General features: G+C 37.8%; 1 protein-coding gene across 1 annotated transcript in view; it reads left to right on the top strand.

Annotated features, from left to right (window-relative positions):
- The first annotated feature begins 1086 nt into the window (after positions 1–1086).
- ppp3cc (protein phosphatase 3, catalytic subunit, gamma isozyme) overlaps positions 1087–21590 on the top strand; it is a 38223-nt gene continuing 17719 nt past the window's right edge. Inside the window, 10 exon segments of the mRNA NM_001097302.1 lie at positions 1087–1321; positions 12540–12740; positions 13395–13519; positions 15027–15138; positions 17751–17896; positions 18805–18944; positions 19029–19106; positions 19187–19281; positions 20180–20305; positions 21128–21205. Of these exon segments, the coding sequence (NP_001090771.1) occupies positions 1273–1321; positions 12540–12740; positions 13395–13519; positions 15027–15138; positions 17751–17896; positions 18805–18944; positions 19029–19106; positions 19187–19281; positions 20180–20305; positions 21128–21205 (1150 nt within the window). The 5' untranslated portion in view covers positions 1087–1272.

The following is a 21590-nucleotide window of genomic DNA, read 5'->3' as shown; positions in this document are numbered from 1 at the left end:
GCCTGTTTGTTTGAATATATATATATATATATATATATATATATATGTAACAGGCCCAGACTAGCAATGTGTGGATTCTAGCAAATGCAGAGGGCTGCTGTAAAATGCCAGAGACAGTAACTATTTATTTGGCCTGTAAGGGTGCATGTATATGAAATGCCAGGGCCTATTTTGAATCCTATTGCAAAGCTGGATATACACACCATTCAGAACAATAACGATGAACAAATAAATATCATGGTCCTAATTATATTAAAAAGTAATTAGTCGTAAACTACCTCGTAATAATGTCAACCTAACGTCACTATGTCTATAAACCACAGGTTCCCTGATACCAACATGAAAGGAATAACGTGGTTCTTGCCATGCTTCACCCTTATCCTATATTTTGGGCAGATTTTTGGTCAATACTGACATTTAAAATAGATTCTGGCATGTCAAGTACAGAAAGGGCCAAACAATCCCTCAATAGTGACAGTGATCCCCAACCAGTGGCTCATTAGCAACATGTTGCTCTCTAACCCTTTGGATGTTGCTCCCAGTGGCCTCAAAGCAAGTGCTTATTTTTTAATTCTTGGCTTGGAGGCAAGTTTTGGTTGTATAAGAACCAGGTGTACTGACAGAGTCTCCTATAGGCTGCCAGTGCATATAGGGGCTGCCAAATAGCCAATAACAGTCCTTATTTGGCACCCCCAGGTACATGTTGTTGCTCCCCAAGTCTTTTTACACCTAAATGTGGCTCATGGGTAAAAAAGGTTGGGGATCCCCGGTCTATGACATGTCGCAGCAGCCCCTCTGGCATTTGCCAGAATCCACTGAATGGCAGTTTGGTGCCAGCACATTCCCCGCCTCCCATGATGGGCGCCAGGAAAGAAATGCTGCTACTGCTGAAATTCAGCACACAAGGCGCCGGGGACGCCGCAAGGCCAGAAAGCTACAGATTCTGTCACGGTTACTGGTTCGGAACAAATGTGTTTGAGGCATCTCTGCCAGCTAGAGCCGCCCCCACAGTGTGTGAGGGAGAGTCGGCGCAGTGCATGCTGGGGCAGGACAGCCCCTTTCCCGCGCCGTGTGATCAGTAGCAGAGTCTGCGCTGTAGCCGCCATGTTGCTCGCAGCCGATACCAACAATCTGTAATTGTGTCTTCCCCAACCCCCCTTCCCTCCTCCGCCTTCTCCTTTCCCGTGGGCCCGGTCCGGAGTCGCAAGAAGGAGGAGGCAGCCGCGGAGAAAGCGAGAGCAGGGAGCAGTCCCGCTTGTTTCCAGCCGAGCCATGTCCACCAAGGACGGTAAACACTCCACCACCGAGCGGGCGGTTAAATGTGAGTCCGTTTATGTCGGTGTGACTCCCTTGTGAGCGCCGTAGCCTCTAACAGTCTCTTCCTTGGTGGAAGTCCGGCCTCCCCTTCCAGCCTTTCCGTGTGACAGGTCTCGGTGTTTCCTCCTTTCCTTTAGCTTCTCTCCTGCGATAATAAAAATGGCGGCTGGAAGCTGTAGCTGCACCGAGCGTTCGATGCCTCGGCCTGCAGCTCTGTCCGGCTCTCTGTGCCTTCTCCGCCGTGTCATTCCCACAACCCACAAACAAGTCCAGTTGTTGTTTGTCAGCGAGCTGTCAGATGGGAGTTGTGCCTTGGCGGCCAAGTGGCTGCAGTTTCTATAGGCATGGGCAACGTCTGCCTCTCCAGCTGGGGTTCTTTGCTTTTGGAACAAATACAAAGCTGTCCCTAATGTCTGTGTTGTGTGCTGTTTAGTTGGGATTAATTCCATTTAAGAGAGATTCTACCCAAGGGAGGGGAAATTCATTTGCTTTTCTATGGCAGCTGTGTATCCTGGGTAATCAGTATGTACATGTAACATTGTAGCTTATAAGGCTTGCTAGACCATTTAAAGGAGACATATCCTGTAAGAATTAACAATGTACCAGGGAATTGTACTTCTCTAGATATAGAAGGATTGTGCTGAAAAAGTTTTGTTTTTTACTGATTTTATTGAGAAATTCCCCCAAATCCGCATAAGCCCCGCCCATCTGTTCCACTTCCTGCTGGCTGAATTCTCTGGATGTGCAGGGGAGCAACACTGCACTGTAGGATAGGAACCAATCAGCAGCTAGGCTGACCTGATAGGGAACTTAAGCCTGTCTGTGCTTCTCTGCCTGTAGTGCTGTGATTGGCTCTCCCCCTCCTACTGTGCTTCTGGCAGGGACCATTAGGACACGCCCACTCTTCATTTCACACTCGGACATAGAAGTGATAGGATCTATAGGGAGCTCCAATAAAGGGGCCATTGTTACAGATAGGGTTAATGTTTAGCCCAAAGGGAAACCAGCACCGTATATTATTCATAATTGCCTACAGGGTTAGGGGTTTTCCCATTTATCCAATATGTCTCCTTTAAGTAAAACCCTCACTTTCTGTTACACAGATAATTCCATGCCGACATGCGGATAACCCATTTATTTACCTATTTCGGTGTTGGTAGGTTCCTTGTGCAGTTTAAAGGAGACATATCATATAAAAATTAAGAATGTACCAGTAAATTATACTCCTCTAGATATAGAAGGATTGTGCTTAAAAAGTTGTGATTCAGACTGATTTATGGAGAAATTCCATCAAAACCGCACTAGTCCCGCCCATCTGTTCCACTTCCTGCTGGCTGAATTCTCTGGATGTGCAGGGGAGCCGGCGGCTCTCAGTACAGGTACTGTAGGATAGGAACCAATCAGCAGCTAGGCTGACCTGATAGGGAACTGAAGCCTGTCTGTGCTTGTGTGAGTGCAAGGCTGTGATTGGCTCTCCCCCTCCTACTGTGCTTCTGGCAGGGACCGTTAGGACACCCCCACCCTTCATTTGAAACAGGGACAGCTGACGGGATCTATACGGAGCTCCAATAAAGGGGCCATTTTTACTAATAGGGTTCATTTTTAGCCCAAAGTGAACCCAGCACCGTATATTATTCATAATTGCCTACAAAATTGTTTTTTATCCATTTATCCAATATGCCTCCTTTAAAGGTGTGATTATTGATGTCTGGATTTAAGAGGATGTGCTGCCACATCTTTTATATATTCCCTTTCAAGGGCTCTCCATTGTAGTTAAAACATTACTCTCTTTCATGATGCACTTACATTTTAATACATTTTTCAATTGTTATTTACTAAGTCATGTTGTGTCAAACCTTTAGCATTACTATTTTGCAGCACCAATACATTACTATTCATTGTCTTAGAGTGCCCCTCCTTGAACTTTTTCAATCATCTCTATCTATTGTATTGCTGGACAGGTCAATAAACAAATGCAGCTTATCCAGTGTGTGTGTGTGTGTGTGTGTGTGTGTATATGTATATATAGATGAGCCTTGTTGGGTAAACATTCCAAATGCAGAGCACTTAAGAGCAAAACACAGTCCATAAATACCACAGTCACTGGAATTTATCAAAACTAAAAATGCTTAGTAGGTATTACTAGAAATGTGTAGTAAATATAACATTTTTCCTATTTTTTTTTTTTGTAGATCAGGAAAAAGATTTAGCTGTTAATATTGAAATTAGTTATTGGTGGGACATGTATGTTTCCTGTGTAAGTTATGGATGTGCAAAAATCTTGAAACGTCTGATAAAAGCCTTTTCACATGGAAATGTTATTTATGTACATTTGACACACATTTGTGATGCAAGTTTGAGCATACATGAGCTAACTGATTACTGTATTACTATTTGTTTTGCTGGGTTGTACACGCAAGCTTTTTTCGCATAGTTGCATTTCATTGCAATTTTATGCATTTAACACGTGTTCAAACTGTAAGGGCCCTTATAGAGGCTCAGTTTTCATGTCGTTGATGCACACCTAAGCACATGAGCGAAGTGATTCTATTTAATTCTGTCTCGTTGTACACATGAACCTTCAGATTTGTATTTTTTGTACATATGTGTTCTTTTCTGTTTCCAAGTGCAGCATTTTTATGCCTTTTGATGCACATTTAAAAAAGAAATCCAAAAATTAGAACAGACTTGTGTCAAATAACTATACTCAGTTTGAATTAAAGCAGCGGTCTTTGTGTATCATAAGGGCAGAGGCACTGAAGTATAAAATCTGTCTCAGACCAAGCCACTGATCATTTGTGGGCCTCAACAGCCAGGGTGATTTAGCAAGCTGTATGGGCAGCGAATTCGGGTTGGGGACAGCCTGTACACTATTGCTATAGGAAGCTTTGGTGATTTATAAGTTTTAATTGACTTCATTACCTTATAAGATGTAATTTCTAATTTTCAGTTGGGAATTCTGCATCCATACAGGTGCGTGTGTGTACTGTATATACTCGAGTATAAACCTAGTTATTCAGCACCCAAAATGTGCTGAAAAAGTCACCCTCGGCTTATACTCGTCGGGTGCCATGGGTCCCTCTAGACTAGCACCCTCTCTCCTTTGTGTGCAAATTAGGCCACCTGCAACCATGACCCTCCAGTGCCCTCGCCTAGGCTCCCACTAGCAATACTTATTTCCCCTTACATTCCGGGACTGGGTCTGCTGCCAGTTTGCCAATGTGCAATGAGTGTGGGGTAGTACTCATATTGTTTTTGTTGAGCCTCTTCTCCGCTTACAGAGCTAGTGTACTGTTTTTCTTTGAAATAAATATTGAAAAACATATACCCTACTGATGCCTCAATTAATGTAATTTTATTGGTATTTATTTTGACGTTAAAACTTAGCAGTAGCTGCTGCATTTCCCACCCTAGGCTTATACTCGAGTCAATAAGTTTTTCCAGTTTTCTTAGGTAAAATTAGGTACCTCGGCTTATATTCGGATCGGTTTATACTCTAGTATATACGGTATGAATAATAAATTCAGCACTTTATACAGGACAATCCCCCTTGAGAGAAATTAATCTAATGCAACTTTGATTGCATGGATATATTGATTTGAGAGAGTGAGTCCTGTAGCACTAATATACATTATGTTTTTCTTTTTGTAGTCTCATGAATGAGGCCATCAATTTTGTCTTAATTAAATATGAATAAAAGTTAAGTTTTAAGCTATAAGCACAACATTTTTTATTAATTGGATACTTGGTAAACACCATGTGCACAGCGTTACATGAGTACTACAGAGCTAGTACAGGTATAGGACCCATTATCCAGAATGCTCGGGACCAAGGGTATTCCGGATAAAAGGGGTCTTTCTGTAATTTGGATCTCCATGCCTTAAGTCTACTAAAAAATTAATAAAACATCCATTAAACCCAACAGGATTGTTTTGCATCCAATAAGGATTATTTATTTAAAATAAAATAGAGTGATGTGTGTCACACAAACTTGAATTGAAAAAGTATGTAAGCACAGTATATAATGCTTTTGATTTGCATTCACAAAGAAACACACATTCCAACATCTGTGAAGGGCCCTTATAAAGTTGAGAAATGCATGTTGAACCAATATAAATGCCCTTGCTTGGATTTAAAAAAAATAACATAAACACGATATGGTTTTGATGCATTCAATATCCTTTTGAATAAATGTACATTCACTCCTGTGTGTTAGCCATGATGTTTTTGAGTCAATCGGTATTTTTGAGTTATTGATGTTCGTTCATTGTGCAATGTAGCCAATGTTTTGAGCTATTTAAATACATGTTATCTGAAGAGCTTCACACATATGACAAGTTGTCATGTTCTTTCTCTCTAAGAACTTCAAACTTTACAATTTTTGTGTATTTATAGTCTGTTATATATAGTTACATAATTGCTTTTTCTTTTGCTGCTTCAAATATAAGAATATCACATCATTGACTGGTTGTGCTGAAAAAAGGTTCTGATCTAGCTTTTTAAGGTAAAAATACCTTTTTATGTCCTTTGTTACTAGAATTGCTTGTCATGTGTGAGCCATAATGCACTTAGGGCACAGTAACACGTGGCTGATCAGGTTTTCTCAGCCTGTGTTTCCTACGCAGGCTAAGAAAAGCGCATCCACTGTCACCCGTAGCTCCATATAACTCTACAGACAAGCACTGAGTTGGCCTGTGTGCAACCAAACTAAGGGTTTAAAATTTTCAAATTATGCCCAGTGTAGCTGCATACAGGCTGACCCAGTGCTTGTCTGTGGAGCTGCGAATGAAAGCTAAATCATTAGGGTATAGTATACACCTATACAACATAAGTAGTGTAAAAGGAACCTGTGTTGAAAATATGTTCTGCTTACTCTTTTACCTGATAATAGAACATAATAAAAGCAATAGTTTGTTTAGCGATAATGAACTCTATACACAAAGCCTTCTCTTCTCCCAGTCACGCTCCGTCAGGCTATCGCATAAGAAGGAACTCTTTATGAAAAGGTCTGGAAATTTGATTAAGTAACTGTTACTCAGCTACTCTGAAGTACCACAGGAAGTTGGAAAGTGAAAGTGCTTTCAATTCTGTGCTTGCCATGCTTAGTGCAAGCAAAAACATAGATATTTCTTAATTAAGACTTAAGCACATCCTATTACTTTAATAGGCATAAGACTAAATGTGCAGCTTTACATTTTCTCGATATTGTGATATTTTAACACTTTGCATGTTGGTCAATTATATTGTGCATTATATAACCTTTAAATCCCTTGAGAGAGAAGATATAGTGCGGGCCCTCTGTAAATTGAATCCCAGTGCCATGTAAACAGATTTTCCAGATTTCAGTGATAGGCGCATGTCTTGTTAACTAACAATAGGTTAATCACATGATAAAGGAATTGACGCAAGAGTAGCCAGCTCCCATAGCCCTTCAATCATATTGCCTTCCCTGCCTCTATGCCTTGGGCATAGAGGTGGGACAGACAGTTACTTTCATAATTAAGAACTTCTTAGATGTTGCTGCACTCCTTACATTCCCCCTCCCTCCTCACCATCTGTTTTTGTATCCGGTGCATGGACATGGGTATCAGGTACCCCCATACTGGCACAGAAACAAGATTTTGGCAGGATGCAAAGCTTTACTTAATTACAGTGTCCACAAAATGGCACCTGCCTGCTTGCTGCAATTGTGATTGTCAAGGCTGAAGAAAATATGATAATAATTTCTATAGTGTAAGTGAAGTTTATTTTGCTTGACAAACACAATATAAAACAATTGGAATTATTTTTTAGGGTGACAGGTTCCCTTTAATTAGGAAGGTATGGGACCTGTTAACCAGAATGCTTGAGACCTGGGGTTTTCCAGATAAGGAATCTTTGTAATTTGGATCTCATGTCTGCTTAAAAACATTAACACATGAAATAAACCCAATGGGATTGTTATGCCTCCAATAAGGATTAATTTTACCTTAGTAGAGACAGTTTTGTTGTAACAGAGAAAAAGGAAAACATTTAAAAAAAAAAAAAATAGAATTATTTGATTAGAAATTGAGTATATGGGAGATGGCCTTAATTTGCAGCTTTCGGGATTATGGGTAACGGATCCTACACCTGTACTAATAAGAAACACACATTTTTCAATTAAAACAATAAGCAGAAATTCCAACACATTATGCTAATCATGGAACCAATGTTGAAACCAGATGTATATTGCATCTTTAAAGGTACTCAAATTAATGTAGAGGTAATCTAAGCCTTACAGGAAAATGCACATTGCACAAAGAAATGTTATATGTAAAGCATAAATAGGGAAGTCAGATATCCATTCTTTACGCCCACCTGTCTAATAATGGCAGTTCATTCAGTCTACCATGCTCATTTACCATCCAGTGACTTTTTTTGAAGTCTTTGTAGTAGGAAATTGATGAAGAAAATCAGAAAATGGTACATGTTGCATAGCTTTTTTTGTAACGCTGTGAAGTTGTGTGTTAATGTTCTTTTAGCTGTATGACTTTTTATTATAATGTTTACAAGAAAAACAAGTATCATATAAACTGTTTTATTCCACTGATTACATACCTAATTAGATACTTGCATGGAGGCCATAATGACCATTTTAGTATTACACCTTCTTTAACCTATTTTCATGATTATGAACATCATGGGCATTCTCCAGTATGATGGCAATTTATTCAAGAATACATATTTGGTATAAGAAATTCTATTTTGGGGGAAAATCCTCAATTTTAAATTCAATAATATATGGAGGTTGAAAGACGCATATGGACCCTTTAAAATTTTCTATATATTTATATGAATGAGATCTAAAATATCATCTGATTTTCAAACAAGTCCTAAGAGTAGAAGAAAACCTAGTTAAAGAAGAAGGAAAGGCTAAGTCACTTGGGGGTGCCAAAATGTTAGGCACCCCCAAGTGACTTAGATCGCTTACCTTCTACCCCGGGCTGGTGCCCCTGTACGGAGAGAACAGCACCAGCCCGGGGTACCTGTAGCGCTTCCTCCTTCCTCTCTCGCTGCGCGCGCATGCGCAGTAGAGTGAGAAGCCGAACTTTAACAGAGAAGTTGGCTTTTTCACTCTACTGCGCATGCGCCGGACTCGGAGTCTAGGGGAAAGGAAGGAGGAAGCGCATCGCCCCAGGTGCCCCGGGCTGGTGCGGTTTTCTCCTAACAGGGGCACCAGCCCGGGGTACGAGGTAAGCGATTCAAGTCACTTGGGGGTGCTTAACATTTTAGCACCCCCAAGTGACTTAGCCTTTCCTTCCCCTTTAAACAAATGAAAGAATTTTTTTTATATTTGGTCATGAATTTATTGAAAAAATATGATCCAATTGCATATTTACGTGTGATAAAAGTAAGTGAATCATGCTCTCAGTATTTGTTTTGCGACCCCCTTGTCCAATCCGTCCTTAAATTTCTGTGATACGATGTGCAGGACTGATTAAGTCCATTTTTCCATACGGAACAGCTTCAGCTCTTGGATGTTAGTGGGTTTCCTTACATGAACTGCTCACTTTAGGTCTTTCCACAATATTTCAGTTGGGACCAATTGAAATGGATTTCAGGTCAGGACTTTTTGCCATTTTCCTTTAGAATAGTTCAGAATTTATTGTTCTATCAGTGATGGCAAGCCATCCAGGCCCAGATGCAGCAAAGCAGGTCCAAACCAGAACACTCCCACCACCATGTTTTACAGATAGGATAAGGTTCTTATGCTGGAATGCAGTAGTTTTTGTTTCTCCAAATGTAACACTCCTCGTTTAAGCCAGAAAGTTCTATTTTGGTTTCATCCATCCACAAAACATTCTTCCTGTATCCTTCTGGTTTGTCCACATGATCTTTAGCAAACTGTAGATAGTCAACAATATTTTTGGGGAAGAGCAGTGACTTCTTGCTTGCTACCCTGCCATTCACACCATTGCTGTTCAGTGTACTCCTTATGGTGGACCCATGAACATCAACCTGAGACAGGCCCCTCAGTTGCTTAGAAGTTACCCTGAGTTCCTTTGTAACCTCTTGGACCAGTGCTGTCCAACTGGCTACCCCCCTCTGTGTGGCCCCCCACCTGTCTGGCTGCTTTGATGGCTTACTCTTGTGGAAGCTTTAAATGGTATCAGTATTGAGATTAACTGCCCCCCCTGCATTGCTCACACCTCAGATTCAGGCTGTAATTCCTCTGTATTGTTTAAATATGTAATCCCCTGTGTTGTTCACACCTTTTAATCTCTGCATTGTCCACCCCCTGCAGTGTTCACACCCCAGGCTCAGGCTGTAATCACCCCCATTGTTCCCCTGTTCACACCTCAGGAGCAGTAGAAACCCACAAATAATCCCTGCACACTACAAAAAGAACATATACTGAGGTGGTACTGCAATTAAAAAGTTTTTAATATATAGTTATTGTACAGACTGTAGGAGCAGTGCCAGCATTGTGCCACTGTAGGCTGCCTGTGTGTGCCAGGGCAGGCAGAGTATGGCACACACAGGCAGGGTAGGGAAGGCAGAGTAGGGAAGGCAGAGTATGGCACACACAGGCAGAGTAGGGAAGGCAGAGTATGGCACACACAGGCAGGGTAGGGAAGGCAGAGTATGGCACACACAGGCAGGGTAGGGCAGGCAGAGTATGGCACACACAGGCAGAGTAGGGAAGGCAGAGTATGGCACACACAGGCAGGGTAGGGCATGCAGAGAATGGCAGGTTTTTGCTGTACTACAACTATTAATATGGGTATGGTCATGTGATAACATGGGTGTGGTTTCAAGTGGGTGCAGTTTCAAAAAGGGGAGTGGTCAAAACTGGCTTCCATTATCGGCCCTCCACCACGTAGGTCGGAAAAATTCCGGCCCTCGGTACCACAGAAGTTGGACAGCACTGTCTTGGACTATTAGATACCTTGCAATTGGAGATGGAGTAACATCTGTCTTGAATTTCCTCCGTTTGTACCTGGGATGCACCGAATCCAGGATTCGGATTTGGCCGAATCCATGATCCTGGCCGAACTAAATCAGAGTCCTTAAAATCATGTGACTTTTTGCCACACAAATGCAGGAGCTGGAAATATAGGAAATATATCAGCATGTGGTTCTTTTTATGCCTTCTATGCCTTAGTTTGAATATGCAAAGTAGGATTCAGTGTTCAGCCGAATCTTTCACAAAGTATTTGGGGTTCGGCTAAATCCCAAAATAGTGGATTCTGTGCATCCCTAATTTGTACACAATCTGTCCAACTTGGTTGGTGGAGTCCAAGCTCTTAGGGATAACCTTGTAACATTTTTCAGCTTTATGGGCACCAAAAACTTTTTTTTTTTTTTGAGGTCCCCAGACGCAAACTTTATTCGAGCCATGATACACATCCACAAATATTCTTTAAATAAACAAAACATTATTCTCATCCCACTGACTGAAAATTTTAAATTTGATTTAGCAAATTTGTTGTTGTTTTTTTTCTTCTTTATTTTCATTTTTCTTTGTAATAACAAAACAATACTTTGTATTTGACCCTAACTAAGCTGCTTAAATTCATATTGGTGACAAAACAATATTAAAATCATTTTTAGCAAGTCAGAATTAGAGAAAGATCCCTTATCGGAAAAAAAAACCCAGGTACTATGCATTCTAAATGATAGATCCCATACCTGTATTTTATAGTAGATTATAATGTCAGAGTTACGCTTTGGATACTGCATTTTCCAGGTAAAAGATTAAATTATTATATTACTTAGATGTGTATGATGCAGACTACATAGACAACATTGAGTGACAGAATATTAAATGTTTTGCTTTTATGCATTTGTATGGCCATGGAAATCCTCAGTGACTTTTTTACATAAACAAATGACAGCCATTAAAAATAATCTTGAAAATGAGAAACCTGTTATTGTTTACTGTTGAGCAAATGAATTCTAATTCTTCTAAACTGTCTATTGGGATTTACTGCTAATCTAGTAGAAAAGGTAGAAGATCACTGATCTTGACAGTTATTTTGAGGAAATAAGATTAACTCTCTGATTTACTGGAGACCAAAGCTAAGAGCACTTAAGCTTTAAAGGGGCACATACACATGGACTATATATCATGGTTTCCTTTCAGTATGTGGATATGTGGAATCCGGTATGTCTGTGTACAAATAAATTTTAGATAATGTTATCCTTCTTTTTCAACATAAGCCCAACTGAAATGAACCCAGTAAGATTTTTTTTTTTTTTGCCACCAATTTGGATTCATGCAGCCAGCTCAGTCAGGGTCAACTACAGGGTACTGTTTAGCTGGCCACTCACGTACCGATAAAATCGTGGGCACCCTAGTTTTGTATGATTTTCTGACAGTGTGTAGGCTCCAAATTATGGTCCCAATAATTTTTCTGCCATGGCAATCCGAAAATTTTGGTCGGCTAACGAAAAAAATCTGCGCATGTATTGTGTATCATTAAATACAATTAGAATTATTTGCTTAAAATGCAAGATGGCCTTCCTGTCATTTTGAGTTTTCTAGATAACTGGATTACAGATAAGGGATCCCATACCTGTATCTGTGTTTAACTTAATTTAAAGGGCAAGTGAATAAGAACCAGCAATGCATCTAGATAGTCTTTGCAGGGATTTGAATGTACTTCAAAATGTGAGAAACTTCTTTAGATCTTTACTTCCTAAGCCTGTTTACTGGATAATCTCACAGCTGCACTGATAGATGTCTCATTTTTACAAAGGGAAACAAGCTTTAGTTGAACATGTTCCATGCATGTTTTGTAAATACCAACATCAGGGGTTTTTCCATAACTTAAGTCTGCTAAAAATCATTTAAATATTGAATTAAACCAATAGGATTAATTATATCTTAGTTGGAATTAAGTACAATGTACTGTTATTACAGAGAAAAGAAATCATTTTTTAAACTTAGACTCCATTATAAGCAAATAATTCTATGGGAGATGGCCTGTCCGTAATTCGGATCTTTCTGGATACCGGGTTTCCGGAAAAGGGATCCCATATCTGTACAAAAGTCTGTATGGTTCCAAAACTATTTTTTTCATGCAACTCATTCATTTAGCTGAATAGCTTTTACAGCGATACAAGATATTAATAGTTGATTTATGTTTTGTTTTTTCGCCAGTAAATTGTTTCATGTTTGTAAGTAGAAATATGTTTCATGTCATACATTTAGTGTTTATAAGGGTTTAACTGTTTTTTTTATTCTGCTATGGTAGCTGTACCTTTTCCCCCGACTCATCGATTAACATCCGAAGAAGTGTTTGACACTGATGGAAAGCCCAGGGTAGACATTCTGAAGAACCATTTAATAAAAGAAGGACGTGTAGATGAAGAAATTGCACTAAGGATCATAAATGAAGGTGCTGCAATTTTACGGCGTGAGAAGACAATGATAGAAGTAGAAGCTCCAATTACAGGTAAAAGTTGACATTTTTGGTCGACACATGCTTTCTCCTCTGCTATCAATATTTTAGTTTGGAATCTGTTGCCATTACATTAAGAGATAATTCAGACTTTGTTTCAAAATATGCATTCAAATTTACTTTCAAATCAGAACACACAATGTAATTAAACTTACATTTTTAACTTAACCTGAAAGCAAGTCTTGCAGCAACTTGTAACTATACCCACTTGTCCAACAAAAGTTCGGTAGGGCTTGTAGTAAACATTTTTGCCTATGGCTTTCATTAAAATCATTTATTGAAAAAACATATTTCTAACTTCTTGGCTCTTGCAAGCTAGATTGCCAGAGAAGAGAATGTGAATAATAGATTTCTGCTGTAAACCAAAACAGTCACAGCCAAGAAGTGAAGGGAGTAGGTTGTTTATATTATCTCTCCTCTTAACTGAAATAGGCAGAATGTATCTTCAGCATAATTTATTTTGCTTATGTTGGAAAAAATGTGTATATATGTTTATACTGTGCTTTTAGAATATTCATTAGCTAATATTATGCTTTCTATCTCTGTATTCTGGTACTGTTCGATATATATATATGTAAGGAATATCATGTAAAAATATTTGAATTTTTGTGGTTTTTGGTTTTCCATCTTATTTTTATTTTGTTACAGTTTGTGGAGATATACATGGGCAATTCTTTGACTTGATGAAATTGTTTGAAGTGGGTGGATCACCAGCTAACACAAGATACCTCTTTCTAGGGGACTATGTAGACAGAGGTTATTTTAGTATAGAGGTAAATAAATCCTATGAATACATCTATTTACTCGTTGTTTTAAGATTGAGAATCTCATGCATTATCTCTATATTATCTCAGAGTATTGTTTGTTTTGAACGGTCAGTGAATTTATCTGGGAATTATAAATTGATGAGTTTATTAAAAGTAGTTATTTGCTTTCGCAGCATTTTGTTGCCTCAACAATTTACCACTAAAAGGAACAGGGCTAAAGCTGCAAATTTCACCCCCATTCATAGTAAAAGGTAGTCATTATCATTGCTTTTCGGCTTGCCTTGCGACAGGCATGTGCCATTTAAAAACACGTGGCCCTGCATATAAGTGATGCACACCTGTCACTAGATGGGACAAGGCACCAATTCCAGTTCACTTTAAAGAATGGGGGGGAGAATGGTAATGTTTTACCCCCCCTTTTCTTTGGAGTCACAAATCATTGGGGCAACAAAACATGATAAATCTCCCAGTGTGATTACACATAAGGCCAATAGCTTACAGGGTGTTTTATTTTCTGCAGTTTTCTCACCATTGCACTGCCATCAAACATGTAAACACAGGCTTCCAATTATGATCACTAACTAAGCATTAAGTATATGTAGAATTCCTTAAAGTACAGCAAAAATGCCAATTTGCTAGGCACTCTTCAATGACTAAAAATACAGACTGCTTAGGCTGACACAGTTTTTTTTTTTTTTTTTTTAAAGAAAGAAATTACAAGGGTACTTCAAAGGGAGTAGAGGGAGGGTACATGACATTGCTGAAAAGTGTACTCCAGCATAGTTTATAGCTATAAATACATATATCTCGGATATCCTGTAGGCTACATGTGCACAAAATTGTTTAGAAATCGGAGTACATTTTCTGTTTGCCGCAACATTGCTTATGTTACAGTGTTGCGCAGCCTAGTGCTAATGTTTACTGTAAATCTGTTTCACAAATATTACACTTTAATATCATCTTTTTAGATAATAATGGTGTTTTAGTGCACCACTTCCTAAATAAACTTTTCTCTTTTTTGAAAGAAAAAATTTGCTGTGATCACTGCCTGTTGTGGGCAGTAAACCTTGGAAGAACTAAAGCTTGAAAAAGCAGTGCACATATATGCATCCAAATATGCCCCCAGTAGCTCCCTATGTGTTGTTCTGCTAATACCCAGGCTGTACTTGAATGACCGATTCACAATATACTGTTTATAGAAGATAGTAAAATCCAGTTAGAAATTCATATTATCACAGCTTGGTGCAGTTTGTATCATTATTAAATAATGCTCCCTGTAACCGCTTCTATGTCGGACAAACTTCTCCTTGATGATTAGCAATGCTAGGGAGATTCTGTGCGCAACTTTGATGGCCTGCATCATTACTGAAACCTTAGACTGGTGCAGTAAGTTCAGTACATAGTTCAGTATAAAATATTAATAAACCCAAGTTTGTTACCAAGTTAAAGTTGAAAAATATAAAGTTTGATACGTTACATCATTTTTCATCTTTTATTTTCTTTCTTTCAACAGTGTGTTTTGTATTTATGGGTTTTAAAGATACTGTACCCCAACACGCTTTTTCTTTTAAGAGGCAATCATGAATGCAGGCACCTTACAGAATATTTCACTTTTAAGCAAGAATGTAAGTAATATTAAACCAAACTATTTAAAATAAGTTTCTGAATTTTTTCTGTTTCTGCTATTTGAAAGAAGTTTTAATAACCTTTTTTTTCCCCTTAATGAGGCTGGTTCAGTATCCTCATAGGTGGAGATGTAAGTTATAAAACAGAATGTCAGATCTCCTTTACAGGTTGATGCAAAACTCCCAGAGGTGGAATGGAATGAAAAATTAAATCTCTTATACATGTACACAGAGGCTTTTTAGTTAGTTGGGGAACTTGCAACCCTTCCAAGTTTGCAGTTTCTAGTGGAGACCTAAGATTTGATTATAGAAATATCCTTAAGTTTCAGTTAAGTGTTAAAAGATTATAGCAATCAATGCAGTGATCAGAGAATTTTGACGATCTTTCTCCATATCAGACGTGCTTGCATGCCTCCAAAATAGTGACACAAACAAAAGAGGTTTTACTATTACAATGGTTAGTTGAGTTAGTCTGAATATAGGCTTTGTGCGTACTTTGGTTTATTTTCTGGTATTCTCGTGACTGTAAATGTTTTCATCTTGCCAAAGAGCATTAGTCCTGTCCTGTCATGTATACTGTCTGAATATTTCTTGCAAATGCTAGAGGGACTGCTATAAGATGCCATAGACAGTCGCAATTTTTGCTTTTATGAGGAGCCATTTGGTGGCCCACAACGGCCTATTTTGAATCTCAGTCCAGACCCTGGGCTAAGCAAAAAGCCAGTGTATGTTTTGAAAAGAGTGCCAGGAATAAAATGTGCCCCGAGACAGAACGAGTCATTGATGTCTCTGTATGCAGGCATAGGCGGCATTAGCCTTAAAGATATTTGAACCATATAGAAAGAAAAAAAAAAGAACCCTTTTTTTTTTTTTTTTTTTTAAACAATGTTTTTTCAATAAATAGTGTTTGATACCGCTTTGTTCTGTGGAACACAGGCTCTGATCTGGAGTTTATTTCCAAGACCCTGCGATAAAATGCAACCGGAATTCTCTTGTTAGAAAGAAAAGAAAATAGCCACATCAGTAACTAGAATTAGACTCCTCCATGCAAACAGAAAGTGTTCCAGAGCTTTAACAGCAGTGAAGTGAAACTGGTTTTTTTTCTCTCCATAACTACACTTTACACAGTATGCATTGTTTTTACGCAAGCTTTGCATTCTGCTGACGCTCAAATGGCACAAAAAATGACAATTTTAGTTATTTTCGGGATATTTACATACATGTATCTAAGTGTTCTTTGAAAGTTATACTTGGTGCCTAATCAAAGCAAAGAACCCCCAAGCCTTTAGAAATAAGATAATAGATTCTATTCTGTATTGTTCCAGTTATTATATATTTTGACTCTTCATAATAACATTTTATGGCTTAATTTTGCTTCAGCTAATAGGTAAAACTGCAAGCCAGCTAGACCTAGTAGCACTCAAAGTCAGTCATGTCTGACATTAAGCTTATGTTGATTCTCTTTTTAGTATTTTTTTTTCTGCTTTTGTATCGAGTACATGCCAATTGTTTGTGGAAACTTGATAAATACAACCTACTGTCTAGTGTGTGTATATGTATGTATATATGTATATATGTATATATATATATATATATATATATATATATATATATATATATATATATATATACATTTATTTTTTTCACATCTCCATATCGTGACTGTATTCCCAGCCCTCTGAGACCATTAAAGGGGTGGTTCACCTTTACATTAACGTTTAGTATGTTAAAGAATGTCCTATTTTTTTTTTTGTAGTTTTTAATTATTTATAATCCACATCTGCATCTTTTCAGCTTTCAGTTGGTGGAAACACTGACCCCAACAGCCAAAAACAATCACTCTGTGACCAATTCCATATTCCTATTCATATTGCTGTTTCACCAGTTAAACCACTGCCTGGTTGCTAAGGTAAACAAGATCCTAGCAACCAAAAACAATCAAACACTAAACTGCTGGAGAGCTGCTGAACAAAAAGCTAAATAACTAAAAATCCACAACACATAAAAATGAAAACCAGTTACAAATTGTCTCAGAATATCATTTTCTACATCATACTACAAATTAATTGAAAGGTAGACAACCCCTTTCACCAAGATGATATTTTAGGTAGCCTTACAAAAACATATAAAAATGAGAGGGAAAAAGTGATGCTTACTGACATGTTGACTTTCTTTCTTTTCTTACAGCAAAATGTAAATAGGAAAAAGAAATTCAAAATCAATATTTGCTTTTAAAAGCATAGTCTTCATGCAGATATTCTTTAAGTAAATCGGAGTTTTTGCTATATCAGTTTAAAGCTGTGTCTAAATCTGAGACAGTTTGTAGGAGTGTATAATTCTGTTTGAGTTTTTATTGTTCCTGATTAAAGAAGGCTCTCAAATAATCATATAAAGTACTTGTCTTGCAGAATAACATGTGGCCATTTGTTCAACTGAACATATAGAAACTTTAATCCTACTGTATTAATTAATGTATGTCCAATCCTTTCTGCTGGTCTCTTTGAACTGAGATGATTAACACTTGCACTCTGCAAATCATGGCTGAAGTAAAAGTATGTTTAAAATTCTGTTCAGATGCCAGTGTTAAGACTAAACTCTCTCTTTTTGTTTAGGTAAAATAAAATATTCAGAAAGAGTGTATGAGGCCTGTATGGAAGCGTTTGATTGTCTTCCGTTAGCTGCACTTTTAAACCAACAATTTCTGTGTGTTCATGGTGGACTATCCCCAGAAATACATACCTTAGATGACATTAAAAGAGTGAGTATATATTGGGTATTAGCTTTGCCTAGTGTGTGCAGGGTGGGATGTTGGGTTAATACACTGTATATATAGTACATATTCTGTAATGTTTTTAAGCAAAATATTTTTTTAAAAATGTTCTTTTGCTTTTATACCAGCAGGAAAACATAGTTAATGAGTAGTGTTATTCTTCCATTAATCTTTTTTTGTAAATGCACAGTGAATGAAGAATTTAGATTATTTTGTCAATATGTGTTTTCTTTTATACCTGTAAATGTGAGCTGACAGACTATGTACCTCTATGTAGTTTCTGTTAGACTTGATTTAACACAACCATCAGTTTTGGTAGGTTAATGGAATAGTTCTCGAAGTCTGTGAAGAATTCTGCTGCCACTGGCTAGATGTTAGTTTCCCTTTCTGTGTGTAAATGCAAACATGCATATTAAATATGTGGTCCATATAATCTTAATAATATCCTTGTATCTTACTGTCTCAGGGAAAATTATATGAAGATAAATTTACGTTAACCGCTTCCAAATAAAGTCACAGCAAGTTTTAAATGCCAACATGTGTCTTTGTCACGTCATGTTTCCTTCACATGGTTATTAGACCAGTGTTGAAAGCCTTCATAGTCAATTGTAGTATTTCTATGCTCTAGAATTATTATTGCAGCAGTGAGCCTTGGGAGGGCCAAGTGACAGAAGACAGTGATGGCATTATCTGATTGGTCACTTTGGTGTGCTTTTTTGAAGCAGGTGCATGTAAACTTGATTAATTTGTATGAAATTAGTCCTATACCTGTACACAGGTGGTTGACCAGTGTGTTCATAGCCTGTATTTACAAAATATGTGCAATAAAGATTGCAAATGTATTTTTGCGTTTTCATAAGAATTTAATTGAATCCTGCTGGTTTTCTTTAATACAGTTAGACAGGTTTAAAGAGCCTCCTGCTTTTGGCCCCATGTGTGACTTATTATGGTCCGATCCTTCAGAAGATTTTGGTAATGAAAAATCACAGGAACATTTCAGTCATAATACAGTGCGAGGGTGCTCTTACTTCTATAGGTGAGTGGATATAAACAAATCTCTTGTTTATCACGCGCATATAAACAACATAATTTTTTCACTTTTTTTGTTGTTCATTAACAGCTACCCAGCAGTTTGTGAGTTTCTACAAAATAATAACTTGTTGTCAATCATCAGAGCGCATGAAGCCCAAGATGCAGGGTAAGCATAAATACATACCTCTTTACTCAGATATCATTTTCCAGTGGTACTTATTTTTTTTTTTTTTTTGTGTTTTTTAGTTACCGAATGTACAGAAAAAGTCAAACTACAGGGTTTCCTTCTTTAATAACAATATTTTCAGCACCCAATTACTTAGATGTGTACAACAATAAAGGTAAAGGGTTAATGTATTGTATATAGATATAATTTTTTTTAACGGTTTGTGTGTAAATATATTTGTGTAAATAAGCCAATATTGGACCTGTCCCCAAGAACATAATTCTCAGAGCAATTTTAAGTACATCTTGTCACAGAGCTGAAGTCTGTACTTGTTTACCAAAGCTCTACAATGACCAGTGCATGAGTGCCAGTCAATCATGGAAGAGGGTCAGACAAAGAAAGGTTTACACATAGCTATAGTGGGGTGGTTGATTACTTTATCATAGAAATAATGTAATCATAGTCACATAGTGGCCGTATGGAATAACACCTATGGACAAATAAAAATTTAGAAGGTTTACATTTTTAAGAAAAAAATGTGAAAAGTTTTTATGTTCATGTGTAAAGGGTTGTTAAACCACTAAGCACATTGTTTGCTGTTATTTGAAACTAAGATGGGCTAATTGCTGTAACTAACCAGCAACATATTCCTGTTGGGTAAATATAAACTTCTGTCTGTTGTGCCCTGGTCAGTTTAGCTAAAGCCAGTTGTAGGGGCATTTTATTATTTGCTAAACACATTTACAATTCAGAGTGGTCTTTTCATATTACAGGTATAGGATCTGTTATCTAGAATGCTTGGGACCTGGGGATAAGGGGTCTTTACATTATTTGAGTGCGCATTGTATCGCAGTTTGCATTAAGAGAAATAAGGACAATAATTATACACGCAGCATATTTTAGGTGGTGAGGAGAGCCCGGTCCACGCCCTCTTGATGTTTGTTTTTTTAGCCATCTGGAAGCTATCCATTCTGTCTAGGGTTAGGGTATTGCTTGCTAAGTATCCCTTAATCATATAATGATTAATTTTTTAAGGGTTAAAATGTTTCTAATTTTCAAATTTCACATTACAGCTGCTGTATTAAAGTATGAAAACAATGTCATGAATATTAGACAGTTCAATTGCTCACCACATCCATACTGGCTACCAAATTTTATGGATGTCTTCACGTGGTCATTGCCATTTGTTGGTGAAAAAGGTACAGTTTATTTCCTTGAACTGCAACTACATGTTAATCTGAATTGAACTACATGTTAATCTGTAATTGAATGAAATGCACAAAAAGAAAGGGACATCCTACTAAACATTCAGATTATACTTCTGTGTCTGTAGCACATGGAGTGGCCATTCCTGAAAACTTTTTTTCTATCATTTAGGCTTACAACAGTGTTCCTTTGCAACACACTAACTGGTTAAGCCCAATATTTTAAATGGTATTGTCTATTGTTAAAAGATTGAAATGGGAATGGGAATCCTCAGGAACCCATTAAACAGTATAGTGACCCATTTTTATGTCCTGGTCAATAGATTGAGAATCTTGGCTTGGATCCTAAATTCTTTATTAAAGTACAAGAAAAGGGAAAGATCATAGCATCGGCCCAGGGTGCTGCTCCTGCAACATTGCTTCCCAATCTTGCACAATACCCCAGTGATCCCTTGCGCTGTCTGCATAGCACACATGTGCAGTAGAGTAAAATTGGTGAGTTGAAGTTCAATCTATACTCTACTGGGCATGCGTGGGGTCCAGGACACCTGAAGAGGATTGCTTAGGGAATTGGTGGTGGTGCGCAGCAGGAATACCACCCTGGGCAATCTAAGGTAAGAGTGGTGGTCACTGGGGGGGGGGTGCGTAACACACGCGCCCACTGTGAATTGCCCTGCTCTTGTCCGTTAATACTCCTATATGCAAAATAATACTTTTTTTTACATAGGCAGTGTAGTGACTGTGTTTTATTAATGCCATGCAAGCTCTACTGTAAGGTAGAATGTTTTTAACACTTCCTTTTTTTTTTCTGAACAGTTACAGAGATGTTGGTGAATGTTCTGAGTATTTGCTCCGATGATGAGCTTATGACAGAGGGCGAAGACCAGTTTGACGGTAGGATTATTTTATTATTGCTAATTTTGTTTCATTTTAGAATTTTTTTTTTATATACACATTTTTGCTAGTTGGGATGTAACAAAGTATGTTATGTCATTCAGGTAAATTAGTAAAAAAAGGTACTAATAGTTTATTTGGATAGTTCCACGATAAATCCATAGGCTGTCACAAGAAGTTTTGTTACAAATTCTTTCTAATTCTGGGTGCATAACACCTTCGCAATTTACATTTTCTAGAGACTAACTTTGTTTTGCCATGCTCTACTTACAAGGCTTATGATATCTTAAACTGCATTGTCTTTAGTCAAAATATAAAAAAATAGGTGCCCTTTTATATCACATCAGTGTTGTACATTAAATACATAGTTTATTGTTAATTTCTT

Source organism: Xenopus tropicalis, chromosome 7, assembly GCF_000004195.4.
Source record: "Xenopus tropicalis strain Nigerian chromosome 7, UCB_Xtro_10.0, whole genome shotgun sequence".
In the NCBI taxonomy this organism is placed as follows: domain Eukaryota; kingdom Metazoa; phylum Chordata; class Amphibia; order Anura; family Pipidae; genus Xenopus; species Xenopus tropicalis.
The sequence above is the reverse complement of the archived record's forward strand: the minus strand, read 5'-3'. Positions and strand labels throughout refer to the sequence as shown.